Source organism: Ictalurus punctatus, chromosome 21, assembly GCF_001660625.3.
Source record: "Ictalurus punctatus breed USDA103 chromosome 21, Coco_2.0, whole genome shotgun sequence".
Taxonomy (NCBI): Eukaryota; Metazoa; Chordata; class Actinopteri; order Siluriformes; family Ictaluridae; genus Ictalurus; species Ictalurus punctatus.
The window spans coordinates 19,817,448-19,835,000 of record NC_030436.2 but is presented as its reverse complement, the minus strand read 5'-3'; the positions used below and the strand labels follow the sequence as shown (position 1 = coordinate 19,835,000).

General features: G+C 38.9%; 1 protein-coding gene across 1 annotated transcript in view; it reads left to right on the top strand.

Annotated features, from left to right (window-relative positions):
* Nucleotides 1–17,553, top strand: part of cacna2d3 (calcium channel, voltage dependent, alpha2/delta subunit 3) — a 48,107-nt gene that overhangs the window by 20,998 nt on the left and 9,556 nt on the right. The window contains exons 12-28 of the mRNA XM_017449976.3: nucleotides 2,048–2,126; nucleotides 3,667–3,800; nucleotides 4,152–4,169; nucleotides 6,500–6,571; nucleotides 6,654–6,734; nucleotides 6,884–6,958; nucleotides 9,575–9,658; nucleotides 10,136–10,207; nucleotides 10,314–10,375; nucleotides 10,475–10,542; nucleotides 10,758–10,803; nucleotides 12,073–12,170; nucleotides 13,105–13,198; nucleotides 13,943–14,038; nucleotides 14,203–14,324; nucleotides 14,558–14,635; nucleotides 15,482–15,543. Coding sequence (XP_017305465.2) covers nucleotides 2,048–2,126; nucleotides 3,667–3,800; nucleotides 4,152–4,169; nucleotides 6,500–6,571; nucleotides 6,654–6,734; nucleotides 6,884–6,958; nucleotides 9,575–9,658; nucleotides 10,136–10,207; nucleotides 10,314–10,375; nucleotides 10,475–10,542; nucleotides 10,758–10,803; nucleotides 12,073–12,170; nucleotides 13,105–13,198; nucleotides 13,943–14,038; nucleotides 14,203–14,324; nucleotides 14,558–14,635; nucleotides 15,482–15,543 — 1,341 coding nt within the window. The remainder of the gene's footprint in view (nucleotides 1–2,047; nucleotides 2,127–3,666; nucleotides 3,801–4,151; nucleotides 4,170–6,499; nucleotides 6,572–6,653; nucleotides 6,735–6,883; nucleotides 6,959–9,574; nucleotides 9,659–10,135; nucleotides 10,208–10,313; nucleotides 10,376–10,474; nucleotides 10,543–10,757; nucleotides 10,804–12,072; nucleotides 12,171–13,104; nucleotides 13,199–13,942; nucleotides 14,039–14,202; nucleotides 14,325–14,557; nucleotides 14,636–15,481; nucleotides 15,544–17,553) is intronic.

Below are 17,553 nucleotides of genomic sequence, written 5' to 3'. Positions count from 1 at the left end.
CATAGGGTACTGGGCCATATGACCATGGGACTTTGAGAACATAGGATCCTGAAAATATTAAACCCGGGGAGTATGGGAATCTGGGAAAATAAAGGCCTTGTGGACATGGGGTCCTGGGAAAATTGGTTTGAGGGTCATATGGCCATAGGATATTGAGAACATATTGAGAGCCCAAGATACATAGAACTCTGGGAACTTAGGATTGTCCCCAAAGTTTGTGTATGAGAACAACCTTAGGATCCTGGGAGCATGGGGTGGATAAAACCCTGAGAACACACACTTCTATGAATATATGACCTTAAGAACATACAATTCTGAGTACATAGAGCCCTGAGAACATAGGACATTGGTAGCATATTGCACTGGGAACATAGGATCCTGGGCATATAGGATCCTGAGAACATAGAACCATGAGAAAATGGAGTGCTTAGAACATAGGACTCTGAGAGCATACAACCTTGAGAACATATGATCCGGGGAACATAGGGTGCTGAGAAAACAGGATCCTGAGAAAATTGAGTGCTTAAAGTATAGAGTCATGGGCCATATGACCAGACTGAGAACCTAGGACTCTGGAACAACAGGAGCATGAGAACCTTGTCTTGGGAAAATAGGGCTCTGGAAATATTAGGTCCTGGGAGTGTGAATACTGGGTCATTGGAGAATATGATTCCTGGGAACATAAGACTCTAGGTACATAAGGTTCTGGGGAGATAGAACCTCAGGAACATATAGTTTGTGTTTCACTGCGTTTTAAGAAAAAAGTTGACCCACATACAGGAATTTCCCTTTTCTCCTTGATGTGACTCCATTATAAATGTGCTCCACACGGCGGTGTGGTGTTATTCCAGCGGGAATGTTCGGGTCATTTCAGTAGCACATGGCGGGTTAATTCCCATACTGAGACACAGTGAGGAATTAAAGCCGCTGATGGCCTGAAACGCTAATGCTAATGTGCTGAAAATGCTGATGCCGTGGTTGTGTAGCTGGAACCCCAGCGGCTACAGAAAAAACATTCAGCTGATCTGGAACACTCACATCAGAACATATTCACTAAAATACTGTAGCGACTCAATAACACACTTTACCGTCCTGCCTTCGGTATATTGTTCTTTTCTTTGCTTTCTTTCTTATATTTGCAGTGGCTCCGCCCACTTAACGTTAATAATATCCCTGTTCAATGGAAAATTACTGTCTAAATCTTATAACATCCTCTTCTATAAAACATGAATATAACATTAAAATGTTTAGTGTTTGGTGCTGTGTGTTAGTGTTGTGTGTTGTTTGATAGTGTCTACTGTTGTGTGTATTAGTGTAAAGTATTGTAAGTTATGGTTTATTGTTGTATGTTAGTGTATACTCCTGTGTTATAGCGTTTAGTGTTGTGCGTTAGTGTCGTGTGTGAGCGTTTAGTGTTGTGCGTTAGTGTCGTGTGTGAGCGTTTAGTGTTGTGCGTTAGTGTTAAGTGCTGTGTATTAGGGTTTAATGCTGAGTGTGTTATTTAGTGCTGTATGTGTTAGTGTTGTGTGTTAGTGTTTGTTGTGTGGAGTTTCAGCCTAACGGTCCTCTGACACACACCATGTGTCTACATCTGACTCTCGTGTGCAAATCAGCGGGGAGTAAAATACATCTTTTAGCCCCACAGAATGTGTGTGTGTGTGTGCGTGTGTGTGTGTGTGCGTGTGTGTGACTGTCGCATTGCTGCTGCACTGGAACTGCTCCGAATGAGCTGAAATCAAAAACCATTTATACTGGACAGACGTGAGCAATGTAGTGCGAAATAGAGAGAGAGAGAGAGAGTGAGAGAGAGAGAGAGAGAGAGAGAGAGAGGATGGAGTGATGTAGTGGAAAACAGCACACTGTAGACAATAAAGTGTAAAACATACAGATGACTGTAATGCAGGATTTAATCACTGACAGAGAGAGAGAGAGAGAGAGAGAGAGAGAGAGAGAGAGAGAGAGAGAGAGAGTAAATGACAATAATGTATGGAAAGAGAAATGGAGCGATAGAAGATGTACTAACAGTCGAGTGTTTCTATCTGCGTAGGTGCGCATTTTCCCCTATCTGATTGGACGAGAATCAGCCTTCGCAGATAACCTTAAATGGATGGCGTGCGCTAACAAAGGTACACACACACACACACACACAGAGCACTGAGACAAACACACAAACAATAGAAGAGATACATATATTCTACATTTTATTTATAATATTACAGCTCACATCACATCAAAATAATTTGTTTATTATTCTTTAATAAACAAATAACGAAACCCCAAAAATGAATCATGACACCCCAACATGTATTTCTAAAATGCCCTGTCAGCTTATTTTAAATATAACTATATATTTTTATTCGATAATTTTTTTTAAATTAAAAGTATTTAAATCTCCAGAATGTGATTTTTTTGAAAAAAAAAGAAAAAGTTAATAATTAAAGTTAATTAATTAATTAATTTAAAAAAATGTGTTTAAAGCTTTAAATGCCCCAAAATATTCCCAAATGAATAATTAATATGATCTTACGTATATTATATTACAATTCATAATTATGACAATCTACAGTGTTTCTTTATTTAAAGCCTTTAATGTCACAGAATATGACTGCGAATAATTAATTAGTTTTATTTATTGCATCTCACATCAGTGTTTGCAGTGTCCCATCTCTAATCAGGCTATATTTTTATTTTATTTATTTATTTTATTATTTTATTCAAAGGCATATTATTATTATTAGTAATAGTAGTAGTATTGATATTGACATTCTAGACTGTATTTGGTCCCCAGTTGTCAGTGTACAATCAGTTCAGCATTGTGTTAGGCAGAGCATGTGTGTGTGTGTGTGTGTGTGTGTGTCTGTTGGTAGGGGGTCGCTTATGGGTTGCCGACTTGGCACGAATTGGACTACGGCACTCTCAGTGTGTAGGACTGACACACAGGGGTCAAAGTTCAAGTGAGCTTAAATCACTCTTCCTGTCAGCTCCGGCCCTCTGGCTGCTGTGTGCTGATCAGCGCTGTGTGCCTCTGACATGGATGAGTGGATATGTGCTCTCTCTCGCTCTCTCTCTCTCTCTCTCTCTCTCTCTCTCTCTCTTACATGCACACACACAATGTTCAACCAAACACAATGCTGAGTACATCCAGTGTACAATGTCAACTGCAGATATATATATTGTATACATTATGAAATTTTTACATTTTTGTCAATTTTTCCCTTTGTTTTGAAATTATTAGGGTTATGAGCTCATATTGTTTTAAAAAAAATAACTCGAGATAAGTTGAAAGTTATAAACAGTTCAGTGTATGATGTGTAAAATCAACCTGCAGCGGTACGATTATACATTTTTACAATGAGATTTTTCCTTAAATTCTGTGTTCATCAAAATCACATCATTTAATGGCAGATGTTTCATAATGGTTTGTTTTTAAATGATTACAAACAGCACAATGTAACAGACGTTAATGTTTTACAGCTGAAGTCTTTCACACGTTTTTATCCATTATTAATTTGACGCGTTTTCAGCGGCGGCGTGAGAGCAGTGTTAATGAGCGTGCTGTACGTAAACATCACTGTGCTTTAAACACACATTACATTTTCATGGAAAATTTCCTACCACCTGTGTGTGTGTGTGTGTGTGTGTGTGTGTGTGTGTGTGTGTGTGTAGGTTATTTCAGTCAGATCTCCACCCTGGCTGACGTTCAGGAGAACGTAATGAGATACCTGCACGTCATGAGCCGCCCAAAAGTCATCGACCACGAGCACGACATGGTGTGGACCGAGGCCTACGTGGACCAAGCTGTGAGCTTTTTCACTTTATATTGCTTATCTTGGATATTATTTAATATTTCACATCAGAAAACTTAACATTAGTGTGTATGGAATGTAATGTGTCATAATCCACAGCACGCAATGTGTATGTGTGTGTGTGTGTGTGTGTGTGTGAAAGCGTGACTGTCTCGCAACCCCCTACACTGTGTGTAAATGATTGCACATTAATAGCTTCATTAGTTCTGTCACCGTCCTCCGTCCTCTCCCCCTCCATCTAACTGCAGTGTGAAGAAAGCATGAACGTTTACCGTTAACATCATCTTATTTTACCGTAAAATCTTCTCTCTTTTTTTTTGGTGTTGTCTCCTTTTGCCTCTGTAGCTCGCTCAGGCTCATAAGGTAAACATTTCAATTTCCTATCTTCAAATGTATAGTGCATATATTTCATATAATACACTCTCCTATACACATTATATGATATTGCTCCGGTTTTACTCATAAAGGTGTTCAGAGGGAATACATCATGTATAAAAGGCCAAATAAAACACGCAAAACTGAAACAAATGGTCCAGTTGAAAGTATGAATTAATGAAGGAATCTGTGGCGTGTTAATAAGAATAGTACCACTGCAGATGTAATGATATATGTGTATGTATGATACGTAATGTGTAACAGTAAATGTGGGTAAAAGTGGGAAGACAGAGAGCGAGAACAAGAGAGAGAGACAGAAGGAGAAAAAGAGGAAGACAACATTAGAGTGAGTGAGAGAGAGAGAGAGAGAGAGAGAGAGAGAGAGAGAGAAATTAAATGAAAGGGCGATCTATCCGACATCTGATAAAACTCCTCATTTCACACACACACACACCGTCCCTATCACACATGTGCACCTGAACACTCTCATGCGTTTATGCTTCTGTATACACTCTATCACACACACACACACACACACACACACACACACACACACACACACACAGTGTTGAGGGCTGTCCTCCTGCAGCGTACGGTCGTTGTATCTCGCTAGGAGAGACACTCCATTCATCATTTCTTGGATCATTGGCCTTTATCTCTTAAAGCTGTAATAAAAGTGACAGCAGAGCAGAGAGAGAGGGAGAGAGAGGGAGAGAGAGAGGGGGAGAGAGGGGGGGGGGGGGGGGAGGGGTGAAGGAGAATGAGCGGTTGCACAGAGCACAGGGTCGTTTCCCAGAATGCACTCTGGGGGCTTTGTTTGAACTCATTCAAACGCACATGAGCTTTAGAGCACGGTCTAGTTCAGAGGGAAAGAGTTTCTGTAGGAAGTAGCACACGCACTCTACATGTTATTATTTGTTTAACGTCTAGTACTTTTTTTTTTGTTGCAAAAACTAACAAAAAACAGTTCATATTGTCTCCTGTGCTATTTTATAAACGTGTTATTCTAGTCAGCGGTGATGATTATAAATGTATCCGCTAACTGCTAGCATGCTGTTCAAGGGGAAGCTTCAGTGCGCTATCTAGTCCCATGTTTTGCTTACTCAGGAATGTAATTAGCTGAGACGAAACGTGGTAGCGACAGTAATTTAACCCGAAGGAAATGAATATAGAGTAAAGGTGTGCATAATGTTGTGCTATTCATCATACAAGTAAGTTCTCACCTACACTATCGTTTAACCAACCCCAGAAACACACTCTGAGGAATGCGCTGTCTGCCCTCACAGAAACATGCAATTTGCTAGTGTCACTTTGATTGACAGGTGAGATAGTGTATGCCCCTCCCACCCGGACAGCACGGCTAATTAAGCTCCTGTGGCCTTCTAGCCACAGATGGCTGTGGCATTATGGAAATTTATTCTCGGCGAATAGATATGTATATTCGTACACATACAGTGCGAACGCTTTCACTGTTGCACCACGACATTTACGACACATAGTGGTACACACTCTCATGACGTTTTCAACACAACTACACATAATTCTACAGTGAAGATACAGTGCATAGTTTACCTAAAAGGCAGACTGGCTACGTTACATTACCTTTTACGGAATAAATGATTGTGCAATACAAAAATTTCAGTACAAACACAGAAAAGAGTATATTATAAGCTTTACGTAGGATATCGTGTTTGCAGTTTTTTGGGGAAGAAATCTGTAAGCTGTGTTGGTTTCTCGACCCTCCTCTCAGCGCATGTTATTCGAGTCTGGCTTGTGAAGTCACAATCTGATGTAGCCTATAGTTGGATGGTGTAAGTTCTGTTCAAACGTTCTCACCAAATAAGTTTCTTCGAGTTTCCTTGGCTCAAGATTAGATTAGCCCCATTCCCCTCCTCCCGCTCCACTCCTGGCTGGCTCGCCAACCCAAAATACAGCATTTCTTGCAGATGCGTATATGTTGTATTTGCAAATACAACTTTCAGACAACAACAGAGTGAAACACAGCAGGCTAACACCACTCTGCTATTTTATGCTCGTGCAGCACAGGCCTTTATAATACATCGATCAAATGGTGCTTGATGTTGATATGTTTCAGGAGAAAAATCCTGAGTCAGTGTGTTGTGAAGTCCTTTAAATAGAGTGTTTTAATTTTGAGCGTAGGTGGAAATAGTGAATCATAAAACTAAAAGTATTATTATTATATTATTACATTATTACCTTCTTTATGTTTATTATTAATGACAATCAGCAGTACGTATTATAAACTACTGTATATCTCACCCTGACCTCCTGCTGTTTCTGTCGGAATGTTTCTCCAGCTTTCTGCACGCAACGGCCCAAATCCCATGACCACGGTGGCCATGCCTGTCTTCAGCACCAAGAATGAGACGGTGTGTGTGTGTGTGTGGGATATAGTGCATCATGTTAGGTGATCTTCACTGCTAATTCTCTCCTCTCCATCTCACTTATCAGAAAAATCAAGGCATTCTCCTGGGTGTAGTGGGAATAGACATTCCCATTCAGGACCTGATGAAGACCATCCCCAGACACAAGGTAGGATCTGTCTTGACAGTTTTCAAGTCTCTCTCTCTCTCTCACACACACACACACACACAGTCTCTCTCCTCCTCAAGAGTGTTGGTTTATCTGCAGAGATTCTACAAAATATTCAAGTTTGGTAAATCTATGCGCTCTTCCTCCAGCTGGGAATTCACGGCTACGTGTTCGCCGTCAACAATAACGGCTACATCCTCATACATCCAAACCTCCGACATCTGGTAAGGAAACCGGCGTCCTGTTACACAGCCAAGTCGTCATGTACACTGAGCTCATACGTATACACGAGTACACACCCCGGTGACTTCCTACAGCGCTGAACAACAAACACACGCTGTTTAACGCTGTAGGATGTCACTCAAAACACAACGCACAGTCTGTGTATTGTTTATCATTTTATTAAAAATAAATATGTTATATTTATTCTAGATTTTTTTATTTATTTACCTACGGATAAAATGAGTACTCAAGCATTTCTAGTTATCATTATTTTAATTCACAAAATGACACGAGAGCACGGTAAAATAACGCTACGATCATTTCCAATTTTATGCAATCGTATAAGAATAACAAAATGCAATACCTGCTGTTCAGTGTTTGCTGATTTAGTTTTCAGCTTGAGCTGTAAGTATAATGTAGCTATCAGTCTGATCGAATCTTTTCTGTAAATATAAGGCCAAATCTTTAAACTGTTACGGAATTTATTTATTGAACCGCTGCTCATGCACCACAGAAGTGGTGTAGTAAACTCGGAGTGATGCACTATTCCAGTATGCACCGCCCTCTTCCTATATGCCTTCACAGACACTTGTGGTCGACTAGTGTCACTGTGATTGACAGGGGAGAGCGAGTATGCCCCTCCCACCCAGAGAGCACGGCTGGTTTATGCTGCCTTGGATCTGTTCCGTACTGTGGCGTTCCCACAGGAGATCCATGTGGATGTCGGAATAATCACAAGACTGTGGATGTGTCTTGTCTGGACTGATCTCCCGAACCATACTAGGAAAAAAACCCAGAAACCTTTTATTTGGTATACTTCCATTATTTTTTAGCTGGTAGGTTTAAAACAAAACTAAGTCGAGAGACGTCGTGCACTAAACTCTAATCACGGCTGAATGACTACACGAAAACTCAGAATGATGTGCGATGCACAGACTGTGCGCTCTTCTATACCTGATGTAACAGTTAACAAATCCCTTATTACTGCACCTAATACTCATACAGGGAAAGTCCTGTGCCATGACAAGATGGACGGATGCAGAGGTGCATGCTGGGAGTTGTAGTTTTGTAATGTGAACCCTTTTCCTTTGATGTATTGCATGCAGGAGTAAAAGCTCCTTCAGGTGCCTGCCAGGCCTGAGCTGAGAGCCGAGGTAACCACAGAGACCCTCCTCTCCTAACATCCAGTCACTGTGTGTGACTGTGTGTGTGTGTGTGTGTGTGTGTGTGTGTGTGTAACAGCGTCTGTAACCGTGTTAGTGTTAGTGTTAGTGTGTTAGCCACGGTATTTGTGCCACTGTGTGCATATAGTTTTGTGTTTTTGTGCAAATCACACTGGCTGATACACAATCATGCTCTCTCTCTCTCTCTCTCTCTCTCTCTCTCTCTCTCTGTGTGTGTGTGTGTGTGTGTGTGTGTAGCGTGAGTGTATTGACTGTACTACCTTTGTGTGACTGTAGTGTTTGTCTCAGCTGATCAGTCTTTGTTCTGTTTTTATTTATTTATTATTTATTAGTATGATTAGCTGTGTATTATTATTATTAGTCTATAAGTTATTAACATTATTCTAGTACTATATCATTGAACCTAACTGGATTTAATGACAGTTTTTATTATTATTATTATTAAAATATTTCTCCTGCATTCACACTAGAAAGCGATAACACAATCAACAAATGACATCCGGAATGAGATTTTATGCAAATTAGCTTTAAAAAAAAAAAAAGGCTGATGATTGGCTCCGGGGGATTCCTTGATCCGGTCTCTCATTCTGTAGTCACATCAATTCTCAATTCTATTTTGCAGCTTTGGGTAATATATTTTTACTCTGTTTATAGGTATATTCATTGTACCCAGGGCGAAATAGTTCCTGTTCTCACTATAAACGGTTGTTCCCTCAGCAGCCTCTCTTCGGTCTCTCCCTTGAATTTGTTTTCCGAGAAACCACAAAGCGTAAACATCTCTGTCCTGAAGAGGTAAGAAGAAGTTAAAGTTACGGCTTTACCTCTGACAAAGTGCTGACACTGGAGACTCCTTCCAGTACAGCTGCACGAGCCACACCCATAAGTGGAACTTTACCGATCTTGACACGCCCGCACTCCTTTTGCTAGTGTGAATGCAGGGTAAGGGCTGATCCCATTACAACCTCTTTTTATAAAATAGGGTAACGAATTTTCACGTACACGTATTTTCTGGACTAGGAGACACAAGTAGGTTCTCGAGTCTTAAAGAACCGAGTTTGCCCAAAAATGTTCTGGAGGTTACGATAAACATTATGAAGATCTGGAGAAAAAGAGACTACTCGGATTGGTTTAACCTGCATTTTTAGGGATCAAGTTAAAGAAGATGGTGTGTGTGATTTATCAGTGTGTGTGATTTGTTGGCGTGTGTGTGTGTGTGTGTGTGAGATTGGGGTTAAAAGCAGCCCCTGCAGGAGAACGACTGCATCTCCTTCTACTACATTCATCCTGTTCCATCTTGTGGACGTCATGTGACTCTTGTGATCCGAGTTTTGTTTTGTTTTTGTTTTCACTTTTGCGCGCTCTCTTTGTTAAACTGTTCTTGTATATGTGTGTGTGTGTGTGTGTGTGTGTGTGTGTGTGTGTGTGTGTATACAGTACCAGAATGGTCAGAAGAGACGGAAGGCCCATTACAGCAGTGTTGACCTGTCTGAGGTGGAGTGGGAAGACACTGACAATTATGTACGGACATATTACCTTTCTGTTCGATTAAAAGCACTAAAAAAAAGGGAAAAGGGTGTATATAGTTTATAGTCAGACTAAATTTGATAAAACATGCCTTTTATTACTGAATCTTTTTGCAGGAAGAGTTTAAACAATGACTATTGCATCATAAAATATAAGAGCCAATCATGTTCCAGTATGCAAATTCAGTCCATTCCGCACCAGTTTCCCCTGGGGGAAGGGTGTGTGCTTGCATTCGGGTTTCGAAACATTTTCAATTTGTAAATCCATTAATTTCTTGCTAAGGCTGAAAGCGTTGATCTCTGTGAATGAGCTGTTACTGCAAAGCGAGCACGTTAATATAAACCTGAGCTTTGCAGCTGCGCTACTGTCAGACCTACTGTTATTGAAAACTAATCAACCAATCAGAATCCATTATTTGACGTGATGGAACGTCTGGAATGCGTTTTCTAGCTGCTGTGTTTTCTTCCACAGCTCAGGAACGCTATGGTGAACAGAAAAACGGGCACCTTCTCCATGGAGGTGAAGAGGACAGTCGATAGAGGGGTGAGCGCCGGCTTTCTTCACCACGCCGCATCCCTCGCGTATCTAAAATATTCTTCGCATTCATGCTCACTTTAGATATCTTTTACGCCGTCTTGCTTTTCTACAGAAACGTGTTCTGTCAATGCACAACGATTACTACTTCACAGCCATCAGAGGAACGTCATACAGGTACACATGCACAGACTCTTATTAGCTCTTAAATAGATAGAATGATTTTAAGGGAATTGAATAAAGTGTGTGTGTGTGTGTGTGTGTGTGTGTGTGTAGTGTCGGAGTGGCTTTGTCCAGAGGCCATGGAAAGCACTTCTTTAAGGGAAATGTTACACTGGAAGCAGGTAACTGTAGCTTCTTTCTACTTTTATTTCTCTCTCTCTGCATAGTTTGAGCTCTTGACGCTTTAAACGAGAACTCTGAATCAAAATCATCTACTTATTAATTTAAATAATAATAATAATAATAATAAAAAAGTCCATTTAAACGTTACTTTCAATAAAAAGTCTGAGAATTTTTGATAATGTTCCCTGCATTCTTGTTCATTTCTGGATGTCAGGTCTGCGTGATCTGGATCAGCCGGGCGTGGCTCTGGCAGACGAATGGTAATACGCGTTTACACTTTTATTATTAAAGAAGGATAAATAGTAGCCTCACAGGTCATATAAACTGACACAGAGACTTGATCGCTAACCTGATCATATAACACCATCACTAGCTTTCATATATAGCTTTTTTTTCTAGCTTAGCATAATGTTGAACACAAAACACTGGCTGTAGTTTCCCCAATATAACAGCTTATCTACACAACTATTTAAATACAGCACTATTCTAGCAGTAACCAGATACCTAGTTAGCTTAGCAAACATTAACAGTATTGCTAATCTAACCAGATACCTAGTTAGCTTAGCAAACATTAACAGTATTGCTAATCTTTCATTATGTAACTGATTCATGCCTAGCATGAAGTACTAGCTGTACTATCACAATATAATAGTTAAATATAATAGGTTAAGCTAAACAGCTCTTTATATAAGGTACTAACCTAGCAAGCTCTGCTAGAAAGCTAGGTAAACATTATGCTAACCATGTATAATCAAGCGTGAAACTCTGGTTGCATTTACACAATATAAGAAGCAATATTAGCTAATCTAGACAAGACAGCTCTCTAAATACAGCACTGTGCTAATGTTAAGCAGGGCTAGCTATCCCGGTCTACTAGCAAAAGAAAATATTTCTAGAGTTTGTAACTCATCCCGGTCTACTAGCAAGCTAAATAACATTACTCTGACTATAATAATGCGCAGCATGAAACACTAGCTGTAGTTACACAATATAGTAAGAATAATTAGCTAATCTAGATGATACAGCTGTTGAAATACAGCATTGTGTGAATGTTAGTCACCTAGCAAGTTGGGATAACATTATGCTAATCATTATAATGCTTAGCATGACATATCTCTACAGCAGTAATCTGATATTATATCATTTATCCAGGTGTGCTAGCAGTCTTGCTAATGTTAAGCTAACTATAACAGATCTTATTAAACTTTTATTTATTTAGGGCCAACTTTGAGACCAAACTTTATTCTGTTAAATAAGTTCCCCTTGAACTCCAGCACTGCAGTGTGCTGACACACACACACACACACACACACACACACAATCTCTTTTGTCCTTCACCGGGGAGGACAGTGAGGATTTTTCTGTCCTTCTGTTGTTCCTGGGTGTTTTAATGCGAGGTGATTAATTACGCTGCGCTGTAAAGGTGCCGGGTCGGTTTCATTATCTGTGAAGTCACAGCGTCTAATTGATAATTTTGCCTCCAACGCTTTTCTGGAGCTGTAACACACGTTAACGTTTGGTCTCTACAGGACATACTGCAACACCGACGAGCATCACGAGCATCGCTACCTGACGCAGATTCAGGCCATCAAACTCTACCTGACCGGCCGCAAACCACACCTCAAGTGTAAGAGGCCACAGACTATTTCATATTTGTGTGTGCGTGTGTGTTAAACACCCTGCGTCACGCCGTTATAGGAAAGTAATCAGTGTCCGGGCGGTGTGATGAAGTCGACCCATATTGATCATCTTCTTCTTTTTCTCTAGTAATCTTGTCATGTTAGAGAGAAACCGCAAAGAAGCATAAACTGCTCGGAAAACTTCGAGTTACGGCTTTACCTCTGAATGTTACGAATTGCTGACACCGGAGACTCCTTAGATGCATGTTACCGTACATAAGCGTACATAACCTTACAGAAAACCTCCCCGTCCACTGTGCAAGTCCCAGTGAATGATCTGTTTCTATAGAAACGATAACATGGTCATGTGATAAACCTGTGATTAGTGGTATAAATTTACTTTGAGTAAAGGTCACGAGAAGGATTCTGCCTCCGATGTTAGTTTCCACCAAGGAGCCACGGAAGATATCTGATAAGCCTAACTTGTCGTTCCTAATCTCTGAAAGGTTAGCTAGCAGGATGATAACTCTGAAGATACAAGCTGAATGCTAAAAGCTAGCCGTCGTGGCACGAACCGCCGTGATAAATATCAAGTAGCAGGAGATCACACGGACGTGTGTACGATCTCATGAAAGACCCCGTTTAGCCGATTTATTTATTTATTTATTATCCAAAGCGATTTACAATTTAGATCCGAAGCTGTTTGATGCTAAAAGGCCACTGTATGACTTTACAGATATCTGATTTTTGGAGAAATGTGGTCACATGTTTGTAAAAGTCAAAAGCATGATCTAAAACACACTCGAGGAAAGTACAGATACGCTAAGATCACAGCAGGTGCGTGTGATGCGCCTCGGTGAGCCGTGCCTCGTCCTGGTTACACGTCTGCGTCGTCGTCGTGTGTGTTGTGAGTGTGTGAAAATCTCCTCTGGCTTGCCGTAGGCGACAGGGAGCTGATCCAGCAGGTTCTCTTCGACGCCGTGATCACCGCTCCGCTCAAGGCCTACTGGACCGGCCTCGCTCTCAACAAGTCAGAGTGAGTCTCGCTTCACGAGACCTTCTCACAACACCCTTTCACTCTTAAATACCCCTGCTTTTTTAATCTAATCTCAGTCCACAGCGTCTGTAGTGCATCAGAGCGGCACGCTTCCTCACACGGAACGGCTGTTTACTCACAAGTCTAAGGGCCGGTGTTTCATTCTGTCCTTAAATATACAAGACCATAAAACACACATTTAATACTACACGGCAGCGATAAAGACGTGCACACGAGACAGAACGCACAGAAAATCTCAGCGAGTTGCTATAGCGTCACCCTTCCAACACTCTAGCAGCACAGTGAAAAGTCCTTCCGGTTACTTTACACATTTCTGACGGGTTTGTCGTATCATTCGCCACACAACTCAACCACACAACACCTGTAATTCTGGCATGACCTTCAATTCTCCTCTCTGAAAGGACAGAGTTTACAGATTTACACTCTCACTAATACACACACCTCTCACTCAATAATTCACCAACGCATTCGAGCAAAACGCACTCGCGTAAAGTTTACATGCGTAAACTTTTACTGATGAAGTTCAGCACCTGCCCCTAGATATCCATTATACGTGTGGAGCAAATGGATTTGTTAGTTGTCCTGTCACAATCTTATCAAAATTAAGTTTAAAAAAAAAAAAAATGACGTATTCTAGCAATGCTTATAATAAACATGCCGCATGAACGTATTATAAAATCTTATATTATATTTTCAAATGAATGCTTTTAATGAATGTTTCAGGAACCCTGATAAAGGAGTGGAGATTGCGTTCCTTGGCACTCGCACTGGTCTCTCCAGAACCAACCTGTTTGTCGTCCCGGAGCAGCTGACCAAACAGTGAGCAGAACCGAACTTTAACCGACCAATCAGAAAACAGTTTTTGGGTTTGTCCGGGAAATTAATAAGTATTTTAGATGATGGACATCTCATCTAAGTTAATATTAAAATGGTTTGTGTGTGTGTGTGTGTGTGTGTGTGTGTGTGTGTGTGTGTGTGTGGAGGGATCTGCTGAGGGCAGAGGATAAGGAGGGTGTCTTTAATGCGGATCACTTTCCCTTGTGGTATAAGAGAGCGGCCGAGCAGGTTCCCGGCACCTTCATTTACTCCATTCCCTTTAGTGCAGGTAGGACGCACACACGCGCACACACACATACACACACACGCACACACACACACACACACACACACACACACACACACACACACACACACACACACACACACTAAACTACTAACATGGTTCCATCTAGTGGTTGGAAAGAAATTGTGCACGGTTCTCATTTTTATTTGTATGATGTACAGTATGATGTGTGTGTGTGTGTGTGTGTGTGTGTGTGTGTGTGTGTGTGTGTTTAGCACAGGATAATAAGAGTGTGGTGTTGGCCAGCACTGCTATCCAGCTCCTGGATGAGAGGAAGTCTCCTATAGTGGCAGGTGAGTGCTTCCTTACGTTACTGTATACAGACACTGGATGTCTACATATAGACTTCATATAGACTTCATAACACATGCATAACACTACATGAGCGGTTTGTCAGTATTCACAAGATGCAGAAGATTCACTATATCCACGATATTTTTTTTTAGAAAAACCCTTACATTTTTCAAATGACCAACAACCGTAAACAATCAAACATGTTACTGTTTAGCCTCATTTGACTTAAAATCCAGCTTCATAAGGATTTCATAACACACACGTAAGCATACTAACAGTAAGATATGTGTTTCGGGAGATGTCTTATCTTTATATTAGTGTAAGACCAAACAGGAACTTCATATCACACTCATAAAGAGTTCATAAGCAATTATAAGCAGCTTATGTCAGTATTCATAAGATTACTGTATTTGATGCTTTAGTCTGGAGGCTGGAGTGACGCTTCATACACGTGTTATAAACACGGCAACTCTACATTAGTGTCATAGGAAGCCCAAACTCCATTATAAAGCATGTTTCTGAGCAGATAAACTGACTTTATAAAGCAACGCTTGTAATCTTGTGAATGCTGCCATAAGCTGCTTATAAATACTCAGTAACAGTCGTGATTATGTATGTGTTATGCAAACGTATTTACTCTTAATCTTCTAAAGCATAAATGATTTAAACATCTCCAGTCATGCAGCAAATACAGACATAAAGAGCTCATATCATTCACGCAGTATCCTTATGTGGGTGTGATGAAGTGCTTATAAAGGTAGCACGAAAACATGAAGCGATTAATACACTCTGTTTCTTCCTCCGAGTGCTCTGACTGTGTGTGTTACGCACGTGTGTTTCCACAGCTGTCGGGATTCAAATGAAACTGGAATTCTTTCAGAGGAAGTTTTGGACAGCCAGCCGACAGGTGAGGAGAAAAAACTACTCTCATACATGAGTATTATCAACACTGATATTATCAACACTGATATTATCAATACTGATATTATCAACACTGATATTATCAACACTGATATTATCAATACTGATATTATCAACACTGATATTATCAACACTGATATTATCAACGCTAATATTATCAATACTGATATTATCAACACTGATATTATCAACACTGATATTATCAGCGCTAATATTATCAACACTGATATTATCAACACTGATATTATCAACACTGATATTATCAATACTGATATTATCAACACTGATATTATCAACGCTAATATTATCAACACTGATATTATCAACACTGATATTATCAACACTAATATTATCAACACTGATATTATCAACACTGATATTATCAACACTGATATTATCAACGCTAATATTATCAACACTGATATTATCAACACTGATATTATCAACACTAATATTATCAACACTGATATTATCAACACTGATATTATCAACGCTAATATTATCAACACTGATATTATCAACACTGATATTATCAATACTGATATTATCAACGCTAATATTGTCAACACTGATATTATCAACACTGATATTATCAACGCTAATATTATCAACACTGATATTATCAACACTGATATTATCAACACTGATATTATCAACGCTAATATTATCAACACTGATATTATCAACACTGATATTATCAACACTGATATTATCAACGCTAATATTATCAACACTGATATTATCAACACTGATATTATCAACACTGATATTATCAACGCTAATATTGTCAACACTGATATTATCAACGCTAATATTATCAACACTGATATTATCAACACTGATATTATCAATACTGATATTATCAACGCTAATATTGTCAACACTGATATTATCAACACTGATATTATCAACGCTAATATTATCAACACTGATATTATCAACACTGATATTATCAACACTGATATTATCAATACTGATATTATCAACACTAATATTATCAACACTGATATTATCAACACTGATATTATCAACACTGATATTATCAACGCTAATATTATCAACACTGATATTATCAACACTGATATTATCAACACTAATAATATCAAGGCTAATATTATCAACACTGATATTATCAATGCTAATAATATCAATGCTAATAATATCAACACTGATATTATCAACACTAATAATATCAAGGCTAATATTATCAACACTGATATTATCAACACTAATAATATCAAGGCTAATATTATCAACACTGATATTATCAACACTGATATTATCAACACTGATATTATCAACACTAATAATATCAACGCTAATAATATCAATGCTAATATTATCAACACTGATATTATCAACACTAATAATATCAAGGCTAATAATATCAATGCTAATATTATCAACACTGATATTATCAACACTAATAATATCAAGGCTAATATTATCAACACTGATATTATCAACACTAATAATATCAATGCTAATAATATCAATGCTAATAATATCAACACTGATATTATCAACACTAATAATATCAACGCTAATATTATCAACACTAATATTATCAACACTAATATTATCAACACTGATATTATCAACACTAATAATATCAACACTAATAATATCAACGCTAATATTATCAACACTAATATTATCAACACCAGTATTATCAACGCTAATATTATCAACACTGATATTATCAACACTGATATTATCAACACTGATATTATCAACACTAATAATATCAACGCTAATATTATCAACACTAATATTATCAACACTAATATTATCAACACCAGTATTATCAACACTGATATTATCAATACTGATATTATCAACACTGATATTATCAACACCAGTATTATCAACGCTAATATTATCAACACTAATATTATCAATACTGATATTATCAACACTGATATTATCAACACCAGTATTATCAACACTAATAATATCAACGCTAATATTATCAACACTGATATTATCAACGCTA